This window comes from Protomyctophum parallelum (genome assembly GCF_964188405.1).
Source record: "Protomyctophum parallelum genome assembly, chromosome: 13".
NCBI lineage: Eukaryota > Metazoa > Chordata > Actinopteri > Myctophiformes > Myctophidae > Protomyctophum > Protomyctophum parallelum.
This window is the reverse complement of record NC_139708.1, coordinates 17,151,374-17,163,555: the sequence shown is the minus strand read 5'-3', so window position 1 is coordinate 17,163,555 and position 12,182 is coordinate 17,151,374. Positions and strand designations below refer to the sequence as shown.

Genomic DNA, 12,182 nt, shown 5'->3' with positions numbered 1-12,182 from the left:
GCTGACAGGAAACGGGAGAGAGATGGGGGGATGACATGCAGTAAAGGCTGTGTCGGGTCCGGGAGTCGAACCCGCGGCACACTGCGACTGGATTACCAGTCCGGTGCCCAGACCGTTACGCTACGGCCTGGGCCGACATTTCCTTTTTTAAAACAACGTTTTATCATATACTGTAGGAAAACTATTGGTGGAGAGGTTATGTTATGCTTAGCTGTGATTGGACCATAGCAGTTTGGGGAGGGGCTTAGCTATAGGTCAATTAGTATCATCGGTAACGGCCTTGAAGGAAGAGTTGTTTCCAAAATAGTGTGCATATAGAGCCTATTGCCATTGAAAACTCTTGACATAACTCACAACAAAAGACGTATACATGTATTATAGATGAATTGATGTCCAATTCCATGTGTAGGTTGCCCAAGTACGCCTGTCAGTTCATTGAGATGTGCCTGATGGTGACTGCAGACCATGGCCCTGCCGTCTCTGGTGCCCACAACACCATCGTTTGTGCCCGTGCTGGCAAAGATCTGATCTCCAGCCTTACCTCTGGACTCCTCACCATTGTAAGACATTGCTCAACCAGAGCCATAATTTGTGTGTGGCAGTATTATTAGCAAATCTCACACCCACAAGGTACTTCATGACTTAAGCACTGTTCACACCAAGCACGGTAACTATAACGATAACTAGAAATATTCTGTTTATTTGTCCCCTTATAAAGTAAAATGTTTTTTTTAAACTAGTAAACATTGTAACACCAAGGACCAAATCAGTCGGAAGGACATCGGGACGCAATCAGTCTAACACCGGGGCTCCACCGGGCGCGTCGGCGTCGCATCTCTGTCACCGTCAGAGAATGTTCCCTTTTTAATCAATGAAGGGTGGCTCCACTGCCCGCGTTGCGTTGCGTGACTGCATTAAAATTGCCCCGGTTCGTTTTTTGACGCACGTGACGGAGACGCAACGGCAACGCGCCCGGTGGAGCCCTGCCGTAACTCGCCCTCGGAAATGAGGGTGATGACCCAGATGAAGAGAGGATTATGAATAGTTAACACTAGCTGGCACTACCTCAGGTAGGCTACAACAATCTCGCCTCTTATAATCAATCATCAGAGCCAGATAATCTCTAAACTATTGCATGCGTCTTTCAGCACCACAGCCCTGTGTGAGCTCTGACACAGCTGGACTGTGCAGTGAGCTCTGACACAGCTGGACTGTGCAGTGAGCTCTGACACAGCTGGACTGTGCAGTGAGCTCTGACACAGCTGGACTGTGCAGTGAGCTCTGACACAGCTGGACTGTGCAGTGCGTGTTTGGCGCCACTTTTTACAGAACATTATCATTCATCAGTGTGGACATTCACATAATCATTGTTATAGTTATCGTGTTTGGTGTGAACAGGATTGGGAGTGGTTATGCAATGTAGATGCGCTTTTTTTTTTACTCAACACAATGTTGACGACAAAAGTTGGGAGAATGTCCTCAGGTCTCTATTTTCCTGCCATGGCTTTTCAGGGTGATCGTTTTGGAGGTGCTCTGGATGCTGCAGCCAAGCAGTTCAGCCATGCATTTGATAGTAGCATGATGCCCATGGAGTTTGTCAACAAAATGAAGAAGGAAGGCAAGCTGATCATGGGCATCGGTCACAGGGTAAAGTCGGTGAGTGCCAAGCGTCCTTCAGTTTGTGTGCTTCTTCTATACATGTTTTTGTTTTCTCTACAAATCTCAAGAAGTGTACTTGTGTGCGTGCAGATCAACAACCCAGACATGAGAGTGCAGATCCTGAAGGACTTTGTGAAGCAGCATTTCCCTTCCACCGTGCTTCTGGACTATGCTTTAGATGTGGAGAAGATCACCACTTCCAAGGTAAGAATGAGTCGGCTTTCAATGCCCTTCCAATGTTTAAAAAGTACATGCATCCAAACAATAATGCCTGACTTACATCTAGATTTACACGATTGATTCCACCACAGACCTGTAATGTTATGAGCTTCAACTCTTCATCAGACCTCATCAGGTCTGTGGTCACCATGTCAGTGGTACATCCTAAATTATGTTTCTTTCCTTCTATTGCTTTATTAGAAGCCCAACTTGATCCTGAATGTGGATGGTTTCATTGGTGTGGCCTTTGTGGATTTGCTCAGGACCTGTGACGGATTCACAAGGTAAGATAATAAATTCCATCTGCCTTTAAAGTGCCAGTTACTTATTTTTATGACGTGGCTCCTCAAAGATGAGCTGTCTAGAGGAGGTTCTGTCTGTGTCCAGAGCTGATCTCACAAGCCGATCTCACTTTTTGTACAGTTGTGAATGACAGGAAACAGGGAGAGCGAGAAAGAACGCAGCTATGGTCGTCTGGCTTGGGAATCAAACCCACAATTTGCTGTCCTGACTGCATTAGAGCCTAATATCGTGCTAAATCGCTGTGTGATCCAGTCTAGACCGGATGGTAAAATAAATAAATAAAACTCATTCCCATTTGTGGTTTCCGGCCTTTTCAGTGTCGCTTTGTTTTGGCCCCTTACATCTTATTCCAAGATGTACTTGAAGAAACGTGTTGGATTCATATGCCGCATCAAGGCTTTTATTGTGTAGGCCCTAAAATTACACCCTTGATCACGGGGAATTTGGGGTACTTCTGATTCCGCTTTGTGTTTCCTGCCTGATAACTACAAATCAATGACTACAATATGACCGCTACCGACCGGATCATAAAACCGAAAAGGTATGCTTCCCAGGCAAATTACAGCGTATATGTGGCTGTGGTATGAGACAAAACCACTAGGCCATTGGTGCCCACAGAGAGCACACTTTTATATTTAACTTTACATGTATAATGGAAGTCAATGGGCTTCTGATCTTGCAGAAACCGTCATACATCATAGATTTTTTGACGTATTCGTATGTCATGGCTGACGGCACAAGCTAGGCACATGGAAGTCTGCATTCGAGCAATGCCAGGGAAATTGGTAGTAATCATAGAGCATAATGTGCTCCGTTTATTACCCTCAAAGTAAATCATAGAGGGGCTGATTCACGGTGTTGTGAACCAGTCAACACTGATGTTGACCATGTCATTCTAGATGCAAATTTTGTGCAAGAGTTTCCTTATTCTTTTGTTTTCTACAGGGATGAGGCTGATGAGTTTGTGGAGATTGGTGCTCTGAATGGCATTTTTGTCCTGGGACGCAGCATGGGATTCATTGGTGAGACTTGTTGTTTTGTCCTCGGTTAACACTCATTGTATTGTAACATTTGAGATGCAAGAAACACTCATGATGATGTATGATGATCTTGTCATTTCTCAGGACACTACCTGGACCAGAAGAGGCTGAAGCAGGGTCTGTACCGTCACCCTTGGGATGACATCTCCTATGTGCTCCCAGAACACATGTCCATGTAAAACAATGAGACCAAACCAGAAAGTGCCAGCACTCACCTCAGCCCCTGTAACTCCCCTTGTACTGTGATCTGTTACCCAAAGTGGTAGCAATATATAGGGAAGATGTTATTAATATACTGTAGCTGTAAATTGCAAATATCAAAAAAAGAGGAGTTTTAAGGGTATGGTTTTAGTCTTTATCACTAGCTAAGTAGCTAGTGCTGCAGCCCTGAGAATATTGGCAAAGCCCACAGAACAATGAAGGCCCATCTGAGACAAATGCAGAATCTGAACTAGGGAGATTATTTGGAAGTAAAATGGATGGACTCTTGGCCCTTTGTGTTGTAAAGTGTAATTTATACTTTTACAACCATGTCAACTGTGGTTTTCACTGTATATTCTTTTATTTTCTGAGACCAGACATTATTTGGACAGTGGAAAGTGGCGATTGAGAGTACAATGTTTACTTATTTTTAGCTACCACAGTGAAGTACTTGGATTTGCCTCAACATAATGTAAAGCGAGTTTGTCTGTATCACAGACTATTGTGTCTCAGTGCAGTTTTCTTCGTTGTCTCAGTGCCATATCCGAAACATAAGGGATGAGACTGACCGTAGTGCAATAATGTCTGGCTAGCTATTGTTTTAGATGGAACATACTGTAGATCAGAGCTTTATTTATGTATAGATGTTGTAACGGTAAAAAATGAAGGTACAAGAATGTAACTGTTTTGATTTTATGTTCTGTAAGGTTTTTGTTGCATTGGCTGAGGTGTATTTGAGTCATTCCTAGTACGCAGTGCCATTTGCTGTTTTTGCTCATTTTTTATTAGGTTGGTCTCGTTTATTTTTTTTTAAGCATTTTATTTTCATAAAATATGCAATTCCTCAAAAGGAATCTAGGCTACCATACAGTAGATTCAACTTTGACGTGATTAATTACTAGATAATTATTAAAATGTAAAACGACATACTTGTTGCAGATGTATGAGGTCCAGAAAATCCCCGCTCACCAGGAATGACTCACAATTAACATGTTACTGCTATTGTGGCCAACCATTACCTTTTGTCTTAAAACTGTGTTGTCTTGTATTAACTGTTTTAACTTTGGTTATGTGAGCTAAATATCTCTGTTCAAACTTGTTGTATAAATTGTGTAAATTAGTCAAATAAAATATATGCAACTTGCTGTATTTTTTTATATTATCTTATTTATTCCAAGTAGAAACAAATGCGAGTGTGAGAGAGAAATAATTAATGGTATCACGTTGATAAATATGTAGGCCTATTTATAGATGGCAAATTGGCAATCAGCCAGCAGGTGACAGGTCCTACAATTTAAAAAATAAAATAATAAACTGTCTGAAGTGAACCTCCTATGAAAGACACGTAGACTACACGCAAAATAAGAACTGAATGATTTTGCTTGAAGTCTGAAATTACTGAGGGCAACGCTTAAGGGGGAACGGCTGTTGTCATGCCAACCATAAAGCCCTTAACACACTGCGCATGTCAGTAAATTGTGTTTGTTTACTAACCCTAATGTTAGAATAAATAAACTATTATGATTTTCAGACACTATGTCACTCATTTACTAAATAAGGCAGTTGATGCTTTTTTAATTATTTGATTATTTATTGCTTAGACATTTGATTCTAAAACGTCCAGATACAGCTACTAAATAAAAAATTTAGTTGAAATGTTACATGTAATAATAATCAAAGGGCAAAAAGACGTATGATCCCATAATATTCCCATTCCGTTTGTGGTTTGAGGAAAAGCTGTCATTCCCCCTTTAGTTTAAGCGTCACCTAGCGTCACCTACATACACGCACGTATGAGTCGAAGACGGAACTGACTTCAGAGTCGTCCTCTGTTTTGAATTCATGCGTATGCGGTCGTCTTTCGTCCGCGAGTTCACCGCAATTCCAATATTTCTGGGTCCACTGGCACAATGGCAGCCGTAGCCCCTAATGCAGAGGATTCTTCGCGGAGCAGCAGCGGCACCAGCACGCCCAGCGCCCTCGCCGGAGACGGCGATGCGGAAGAGGCCGAGGACTTCACCTCCTCCTCCCACTGTTCGGAGCTGTCGCGCCGGCAGAACGACCAGAGGAAGCAGGGCTTGTTTTGCGACGTGACGCTGGCCTTCAGCAGCGGGGCGGCCGCCGGGAACGTCCAGAGCTGCGAGTTCTCGGCCCACCGCTCCGTGCTGGCCGCGGCCACTGACTATTTCACACCCTTGCTGGGAGGACAGTTCTCCGAATCGCTGTCCGGACGGGTTGAGATGAAAGAATGGAGCTCAGAGCTGGGACCAGATGCGGAGACGGTGGAAAGTGTCATCCAGTATATGTATACTGGAGAAATACGCGTGAGCACCTGCAATGTGCATGAAGTGTTGGAACTAGCTGATAGGTATGTTTAACCTCACGTGTATGTGCTTGTGTGTGTGCGCACCATTAACTGATAAAATAAGAAATCTAATCTAATCCCAAATCAAGCTAATCCCACAATGGCTGATCTATTGACATAAGGGCTGTGGTTGATCATCATGGCAATGATGGCATATATTTGAATCTAACATACTCACTGGTGTTTTCCTAATCAGTCAAACTTGAAGCATTATTATACAGTTATAGTATACACTACAGTTTAATTGGTTGACCTCGTCCTCATTGATGCTTCATGCTTGATTGGCAAAAATCGAACTCGTATTAGTCGGGGAGCCACAGGCCCAAAAACTCAAGAAAAAAAGGGTTCGACCTGTGCTGTCATGTCATGCCCTACTTTTTATTTGTATTTTTAAGGGGCGCTAGCCCCTTCTATAAACAGCTTTTGTCCCCACACGTCTCAAGATTTGCCATTGACAATGAAAGGGGAATTCAGGTCAAATGTCCGCTAAATCTTGTACCCACACATCTCAAGATTTCCCATTGACAATGAACGGACAAAATTCTGCTAAATATGATGTAAATGACACATCAAAACATTAAACGCCATTGACGTTGAAGGGAAGATTCATATGTAAACGAGCAAATCAGCTAACCAATCACAGGCAACAGGCATTTCTGATTGGCCAGTATGATATGATGCATGATGATGTACGATGATAAGAGCACCCCTCACTTCACAGTTCACACAGGTGTGATCTTTCTTCTTCTATTAATTTGGTTATTAAGGTCCACAGAATGAGAGGCCTGCTCCGCCGAAACATAGCAAAAAAAGGAGTTATGGCCATTATTGTATAATGAAGCCTTTATTAGGTTTCTTTTCTTTGTGTCCTCAGTAGTGAACAACACCAAGTTAAGAAATACACTCCCAAAACCTTTCCAAATGATAGCCATTTTTTTTTTACAATAAATTCTCCGCTTTTTGGATAATATTTGTGAATGTAAATGTGTTACATGGATACCTACAAGCCTCCATACAGACATGCCATATTTATGACAATCTCATGCAGTTTTTTTTTTTTTCTAAATTTTTATCCCACGATTTTGTAACCCAGTTTTCTTAAATTATCTAATGTAATCCTGGGCGCTACACTTCCTCTGCCAACCTGGGGGGGCAGCGGACTGACCTCATGCCTCCTTCTATGCATGAGGAGTCCAAGCTGCTTCTTTTCACCTGACAGAGGGGAATTTCCCCGGCCGGACGTAGCGCGTGGAAGGGACACGTTATTCCGACCAGTTCCTTTCCCCTCCAATCTCATGCAGTTTTGAGCAAGAACCATGCTGTTTTTTTGCATGCAGTACTGTAATTTTCGTCTATTGTAAACATGAGACCACTTTACTGTATCTATAGCTGTATGAGACCACTGTACTGTATCTATAGCTGTAGCTGCAAGAAAACACTTTGTACCACTTTTGTTCTTGGGATCTTCAGAATCTTTGTCAGTCAGTTGGTCACCCCAGGCTTGACCCACACTTTAAGAAAATAAACCTAGTTCACATCACATAGTCAAAAAATATGCGTTGTTTCCGGTAGAGCAGGGCCTCCAAATTAATAGAAAAAACACAAAAAGTACAGCATGACATCACAGGTCCTCTCATATTTTGGGTGACTGTCTCTCTGACTATATGACATTTTATTTCTATTGACCATAGGTTCCTGCTGTTGCAGTTGAAGGACTTCTGTGGTGAGTTCCTGAAGAAGAAGCTGAGCCTTACCAACTGTGTGGCAGTGCACAGTCTAGCCCATATGTACACTCTGGACCAGCTGGCTCTTAGGGCTGCAGATATGATCCGCCGTAACTTCCACAAGGTCATTCAGGATGATGAGTTTTACACTCTGCCCTTTCACTTGGTGCGTGACTGGCTGTCCGACGCTGAGATCACAGTGGATTCCGAGGAGGTGCTATTTGAGGCTGTGGTAAAGTGGGTGCAGAAAAATACAGAGGACCGAGGACGCTATTTTGAGGAGTTGTTCCGTCTCCTCAGGCTGCCCCAGATAAAGCCTACCTATCTGACCAGGGTGGTGAAGAGCGAGCGCCTGGTGGCAGCCAATGAGGCTTGTCTGCGCCTGGTCTCTGAGGCCGTGGAGGGCCATGCTATCCGTTTTGAGAACCTCAAGTCAGCTGACATGGAGTTCTGGTCCTCTTACATGGCCTCATTCCAGCCTCGCTTCGGCCAGAACATGGACGTTATCATGGTGGTGGGTGGCGTGTCGGAGGGAGGGGACTACCTAAGTGAGTGTGTGGGCTATTTTATTTATGAAGACCGCTGGGTTAATCTTCCACACATCCACAACCACCTGGATGGCCATGCCATTGCCACCACAGAGTCTCATGTCTATGTTGCCGGCTCCATGGAGCCTGGCTTTGCTAAGACAGTGGAAAGGTACAACCCCAATCGCAATACCTGGGAGCAGGTGAGCAACTTGACCACACGTAAGCACTCCTTTGGACTCACCTGCATCAAGGATATCCTCTATAGCATTGGTGGCCATGGTAACTTCAGCCCAGGTTTCAAAGATGTGAGTGTGTATGAGCCTGAACAGGACAAATGGCACAACCTGGAATCTGCACCCAAGATCCTGCGGGATGTGAAGGCAGTGAGTGTGGAGGACCGCTATGTGTATGTCACGGCACGCACACCTGTCGACACTGACAATGACGATGGACTGAAGACTGTGACCACCCGCTATGACACGGAAAGCCGCCAGTGGCAGGATGTTGACTCTCTGCCCCTTATCGACAACTACTGCCTCTTCCAAATGGCCGTGGCCTCCACTAACTTCTACCACACAGCCTCCTGCTGCCCCAAGAACTACACAGTGCGAGATGAGGTCGCCAAGCAGAAGATCAATGCGCGTATCTCTGACGAGATCCTGGAGAGCCTGCCACCGGAGGTGACCAGCATCGAGGGCGCCGCCATCTGCCACTTTGACGAGGATGTCTTCATTATTGGTGGCTGGAAGAACAGTGACGACGTGGACAAGCAGTACCGCAAGGAGGCATACCGCTACTGCGCAGAGAGGAAGCGCTGGATGCTGCTGCCACCCATGCCGCAGCCTCGCTGCCGAGCCACCGCCTGCCACGTACGCATTCCCTATCGCTTCCTATATGGCTGCCAGCGCTACCCCATGCCCCAGAACCTGGCTCGCCAGCGGGATCGCATGCAGCAGATGCAGCAGCTCCACCGGCGCACGCTCACTCTGCGCAGGCAGCTACAGTCCCAGATAGAGTGCTGAGTCCTCCTACCCGGTTCCCTATATCCCATACCTCCCTGTATCCTAATCCTCACAGTACGTTTTAACAGCGGGCGACAGCCAGACGAATTTTCCCGAACGTGCATTATTTGTATATGGGACCCGGCGACTACCTGCAATAGCAGGCGAACGGTGGGCGGCCGATAAGATACAAATAATTCATATTTTCGGGCGATTGGGCGATGTGTCGGCTGCTGCTCGCCCGCTGTTAAAACGTACTGTTATCCTGTCCCCTGTATCCTAATCCCATCCTCCCTGTCTCTTTTAACCCATACGTTCCTGTCCCCTATACTCCATACCTCCCTGTCTTCTACATTCTAATCCCATACCTACCTGCCCCCTGTATCCTAATTGTATTCCCTGTATTTGCTACAAACATTGTCCTGAGTACTTTCAAGCACTCTACCGTCATCGTTGACCACTCATGACACGCGTTAGCAGGCCCTGTGTTGTGCTTATATCAGCCACATTCACATGGTGAATGGGCAAAATGGCAGCTGTGTGAATAGGGTCAATCTCATCATCACTCCCTGCCAGCAGCTTCCTAGCAGTTTTGTGTTAGCTCAGCTGTTGATATGCCGAAGTCTGTGAGATGTGTAGGCAGACAGGTCTGCTGTGAGAGGACATTTCAGAATGTACACATGTGAATAAGAGTGTTGCCATGGCTATGGCGAGAAGAATACCCTAAATATCGTCAGCAGAGATTAAGTTGATCTATTTGTACATACATAGTATATAGCTGTATATGTATATACATTTATATAGATATTTTAACATCCTTTTATTTTGTGCTTGTACAAGGGAAGCTATGTGACATGTATTCACATTCCTGTATTCAAACCAACTAGCTTAAAGAAGTCACATTCCATTAGTGACACTGTGACAATCTCTTCATGCTAATATCACATTGATCTTTTGGTCAGATATAATAATCATAAAGCTTTGCTGTGCTGTTTATTGTAGTTAATATTTGAATGGCCCCTCAATACCTTATTAACATGAGAAGAGGAGAGGAGAAAGAATGTTATTCTTACATTATATTTATACTTTATTGTATGTCAGTGTTGCACACTGATATATGACCTATTCCTAGCATGCAACTGTCATACAGTGGAGTATAAATTAAGCATTAGATTCCTGTTAATGCAGTTATACTTTGCTTCTTATTGCTTGCCTAACACTCCAATGATATTCCAAGTTTGTGATGATCTCTGAATGAGACAGATATTACCTCGCCAACAAGTTAAAAAGAAAATCTAGCTTTTGCATTGTTCTTGCTCGGTTCTTAAAATTATATCTACTGTGTATACGGTATGTAACATTCCTTTTGTTGCATTCACACGGGCAGACGCAAAGACGGAGTCTATCATTCATTGTCAATGGAAGCCAGCGACGTGAAGCTATGAAGCAAATCTGACGCTTGTAGCTGCTGAAGAAGCTACAAATACACTGTGTAGCTTTGCATCTTTTGCATCTGCCTGTGTGAAAGCAGCATTTGTGCTCCAAACTTTGGTAGTGCATGAATCATTCCTGTTCCTGTTCATTCCTTTTTATGCACTTTGACAGACTTTGACAGACCTTTAGTACATGTCTCTAAATTGTGTGTGTGTGGGGGGGGGGGGGGGGAGGGGTACTTTACTCGGAGCGAAAAAGCTTGATTCATGCACTTTTTTGACATCCTGTGTAATGTCTTATATAAACCTAGCTCTGGTCCATAGCCCTAATGCCCTTTGCTGCCATTGCATTAAGGCTATGGGACCGTTCTCTTCCTGGCTCGTATGAAAGCAGACCAGCCTCTCCTCTGTTACGAAAATAAAAAGAACGTTTCACCTACTCACCAATACAAAGACGGCTTGTGTTATTAGAAAGTCTACTTTCCTTAGTGGATGCACTCTGAGCCCCCCACCACATGTATAAAATGCACTTTTTGCCCAGAAAGGGATTTTATTTTCACTGGAAAAAAATACTTTTAATTACTCCCCTCTACCGATATTGCCAAGAGAAAATCTCAAGATTTTTCCTTTCGGCGAAAACAAATCCCTTTCTGGCCTAAAAGTGCATTTTATACGTGTGGTGGGGGGGCTCAGAGTGCGTCCACTACGGAAAGTAGGCTTTCTAATAACACAATCCACCTTTGTATTGGTGAGTAGGAGAGGCTGGTCTGCGTCTCATGGGGATCTGCGTGTGCACCCCGTCTCGGCTGTCTCATGCAAGCCAGGAAGAGAAGAGTAGCAGAGCCCTAATGAATGCATTAGAGCTATGGATCAGAGCTAATATAAACCTATAGGTATAAGTCAGTTGCCATTGTGTTTGACTTTGTTTTTTTACTACCATTCAGACGAGATGATTGTATTTTGGAAATGTTTAGTTTATCCAGCATCCAATCAATGTTGATCTCCTCTGATAAATGTCATGACTTGTTTTGAAATTTGATTTCTTTAATGCATTCTCAGCTGGGTGTTTAGATTCCACCTTTACTTTCACTGTCCAAAGATTATCATAGATGAGGTGGAGGGGGGGAATGTTGATTTTGATGTCTTGTTTTAAATAAATAAATGGTATTCCATTGTGAATGTGTAACAATGGTCTTCTACTATTCCAACAGTAAGGTCTGTCCATACAGCTTTTTTGTTTTATTATTATTTTAGAGGAAGTCAGAAATTATATTAATTTCCTCTAGTTTTTTGGCAGGCTTACACAGCACTGCAGTTTAATATTAAATGGAATAAGCTATATATTTTGCATTGCATGTGACAGTCTGATAATTGTCTTATTGGATGTTCGAAATGCTATTGTCATAATTTGCAGTAAAGATTTGTATGAATAACATTTTGTATGATCTGTTTTTGATTAAGTCAAATGTAAAAGATGAGACAACTTAGTGTGAAATTAATAATTATGAATTAAGTTAAAAACAGACGTTAATAGAGCTGTCTGACGTCACTTTCAGTAGAGGGCGTCAGTCCCCAGGTTCATGTATTTGTTTAGTAACTTTAGTTGCATTGAAATCCCCATTGAGGCGATTTTAGGTCGCCTCATATAACAACTGTGTTTGAAAAATAAACATGTCACCCCGGCCGCTTCACTCATATGGATATGAA

At 43.6% G+C, this 12,182-nt stretch overlaps 2 protein-coding genes across 2 annotated transcripts in view; both read left to right on the top strand.

Moving 5' to 3' along the window:
* The window catches only part of aclya (ATP citrate lyase a), a 29,189-nt gene extending 24,618 nt beyond the window's left edge, over positions 1–4,571 (top strand). Inside the window, exons 23-28 of the mRNA XM_083778876.1 lie at positions 410–560; positions 1,513–1,656; positions 1,750–1,863; positions 2,080–2,162; positions 3,127–3,203; positions 3,306–4,571. Of these exons, the coding sequence (XP_083635002.1) occupies positions 410–560; positions 1,513–1,656; positions 1,750–1,863; positions 2,080–2,162; positions 3,127–3,203; positions 3,306–3,400 (664 nt within the window). The 3' untranslated portion in view covers positions 3,401–4,571. The remainder of the gene's footprint in view (positions 1–409; positions 561–1,512; positions 1,657–1,749; positions 1,864–2,079; positions 2,163–3,126; positions 3,204–3,305) is intronic.
* Positions 4,572–5,252: 681 nt separating this feature from the next.
* On the top strand, positions 5,253–11,882 carry klhl11 (kelch-like family member 11). The gene is made up of 2 exons (XM_083778860.1): positions 5,253–5,790; positions 7,479–11,882. Exons 1-2 carry the CDS (start codon positions 5,333–5,335, stop codon positions 9,061–9,063), a joined length of 2,043 nt encoding a protein of 680 aa, XP_083634986.1. The 5' UTR covers positions 5,253–5,332; the 3' UTR covers positions 9,064–11,882.
* Positions 11,883–12,182: the final 300 nt, after the last annotated feature.